The sequence below is a fragment of the Pteropus vampyrus genome, unplaced genomic scaffold (assembly GCF_000151845.1).
Source record: "Pteropus vampyrus isolate Shadow unplaced genomic scaffold, Pvam_2.0 Scaffold75, whole genome shotgun sequence".
Classification (NCBI taxonomy): Eukaryota; Metazoa; Chordata; class Mammalia; order Chiroptera; family Pteropodidae; genus Pteropus; species Pteropus vampyrus.
The window spans coordinates 1,757,181-1,759,712 of record NW_011888856.1 but is presented as its reverse complement, the minus strand read 5'-3'; the positions used below and the strand labels follow the sequence as shown (position 1 = coordinate 1,759,712).

The 2,532-nt window shown below is 43.1% G+C and overlaps 1 protein-coding gene across 1 annotated transcript in view; it reads right to left on the bottom strand.

The window, feature by feature from the left end:
- BBS9 (Bardet-Biedl syndrome 9) overlaps positions 1-2,532 on the bottom strand; it is a 396,362-nt gene that overhangs the window by 72,658 nt on the left and 321,172 nt on the right. Inside the window, exon 19 of the mRNA XM_011362511.2 lies at positions 51-233. Coding sequence (XP_011360813.1) covers positions 51-233 — 183 coding nt within the window. The remainder of the gene's footprint in view (positions 1-50; positions 234-2,532) is intronic.

Below are 2,532 nucleotides of genomic sequence, written 5' to 3'. Positions count from 1 at the left end.
TTCTTTTCCATAACAATGGCCATCTCTACTGCAGACCTGTGGGTCCTTACCAGTTCCTGAGTGTCCTGCTGCAGCGGCAGGAAGGCCGCTTCCAGAATAGCAACCTGGTCAGCACTGAGCTTCTGCCACAGTCCGATGAGCAGAATCACCAAGTGAGTGGCACTTCTCAGCCTGATGAACGCCTGGAACAGGTTGTCCTGGTTTTCCTCTACTGCATCTGCTAGAGCAATCACCTGCAGAAATTACGAACTTCGGTGAGGGACAATTTCACAGTTCTTGCGCCCTCAACAAATTACATTTGGCACACTCTTGTTTTTCCTTAAAACAACTTGATGAGCTTTGTCTCCCAAAACACAAGCTCTGTTGAGTAATAAGAGAGTTATCAGTCATCTGTTCACGTCCTTCTTTAAAAAATAAAAAAAAAGCCTGCAACAATTCCAAATCCATATGGCCGGGAGATAAAATTATCCACGAAGTCAGCTTCACGGGGACATTGTTCATCACTGACTGACCTTCTAGAGTACACAATAATAGAAGTAACCTCTAATACAGTTATTACAATCTATAATACTAGCCAGAGATGGATGAAGTTTTAAAATTCTTATCAAAATATTGCATTTGCCTTGTAATTTAAAACAACTGCACTACACCCTTATCAGAAAATAACTATCTTCCTCTGATTATTATTTTCCATATGTTTCATGGTATTGAGATATCCAATATCTATATATCCAAAGGACAGATAATGTTCAGCCATTTAACCAGTCGAGTAATGTGTCATTTTTAACACCAGTGTCGGGCACCAGACCATAGGTATCTGAAAGAAAAAAAAATTTCAGGGTGTGTTAGCTTTACAATACCAAATCTACTAGGATAAAATTGGCAGGAGTGAGTAGGATTGGATTTTCTTTTTTCATCCTCTTGAATAATCCCGTGGAAAACAGAAGTAAAGCAACAATTAGATGGAACATCCAAGACTGCCCATTGGTGTTTTATTTTATTTTAACGTCTTGGTGAATTTTTTGCTCATTAGAAGTAACAAACTGACTGGCCCAGAGGTCCAAGGCGTCTGACGGCCCCCAGAACAGAAACAGCAAACGTCAGGGCAGTTTAAGCTCCTTTCTACAAGTTCCTACCAGCCTGAGGGACTAGAGCTCGGATGAGTTTCAGAAGTCTAGTGTATGACGATCCATTTGGTGGTATTTCATGGGCTATTGACGCTGGCCCAAAGGGCTTTTTAAAACATCATCATTCAAACAAGTGGACTCTACAACTGTATGTCTCCCAAATTCCATGTGGGGCGTAGGGCTGCAGGGGAACAGCCCTCGGGGTATCTGGGAGGCACTGGGAAACAGATGTAGGTTAGGAAAGGACAAAGCAACTGAAGGTCCTGGCTTGACAATGCTGGGCAGACCGGGATTCTTTGCCACTCGGTTGAGGGCTTTCCGGAGTTATAAAGGCAGATTCGGCTCTCCAGGGAGCCCTGGGGGTCTGGACCAGGTCGGCAGTACAATACAATGAAGTGCCTTGCTTACTGTGTGCCTAGTACTGTGTTGCTTTCCATTTGCATTGAAAAGAAGTATGTGATATTTTATAGCCCGTGAGGATCTTATAATCTCTTGGATAGAAAACATACATGTACGATCAATTAGTGGAAAGAAACATTACTGTAATGATGTCCTAATTGTGCAGAAGAGAAAGTAAGTGCGAAAGAAGTTAGCAAAGGGATAGATTATTATGGGCCAGAGTTAATATCCCTGGGGCCTTCTTGACTCAAATGAGGCTTGGAACTCATCTCTTCCCCATTACTTCAAGAAGTCCCCTCGAAGACAGAGAGAGAGGCCACTTTTCTTAAACCAAAACACCTGGAATCATCTGTTTCCCCCACTCTCACCATGGTTGCAACTGACTCCTGTCAAAGTCTCAGTTTATACCTTTTTCTTCCTGAGAATGTTACCAATTAAGCCTCATTGTGGGGGTCATCATATTATGGTACAGATGCTTATTGTCAATAAATCCAAATTATACAAAGATCAAGGTCATAAACACTTCCCAAGGGCCAGGTATGTGTATGAATTTGCAGGAAGCACTCTGGGGAATTCAATGGCGACAGATCTCATCTCCATGTTCAAAGACTTTATAATGGAGGAAGGAAAACAGGTCAAGGGGGCCAATGCTGACAATGTAGGGAAGACGTATAGACTCTAAAGGAGAATGCTATTAATATTTATTTTTATCGCTCAACCAATAGTCTTTTATGACCAGGCACCACTGGCTGGCCTAGGGCCCCAGAGGTGGATCAGCGTTGGTCCCTGCCCTCTGGAGTATTATTATTATTAATAATAATCCGCCCAATGACTGGAGCGTAGACTGCAGGCCAGGCTTTCTGCTCTGTGCCATCAGGTATCAGTGCCTTCAGTCGTCACCCCGACTGCGACTTAGTCGGCATGATCTCTATTTTACAAATGACATCTCTGAAGCCCAGCAGATGAAAGGCATTTGCTCAGTACTGTACACAGGGTGTGCAAACTG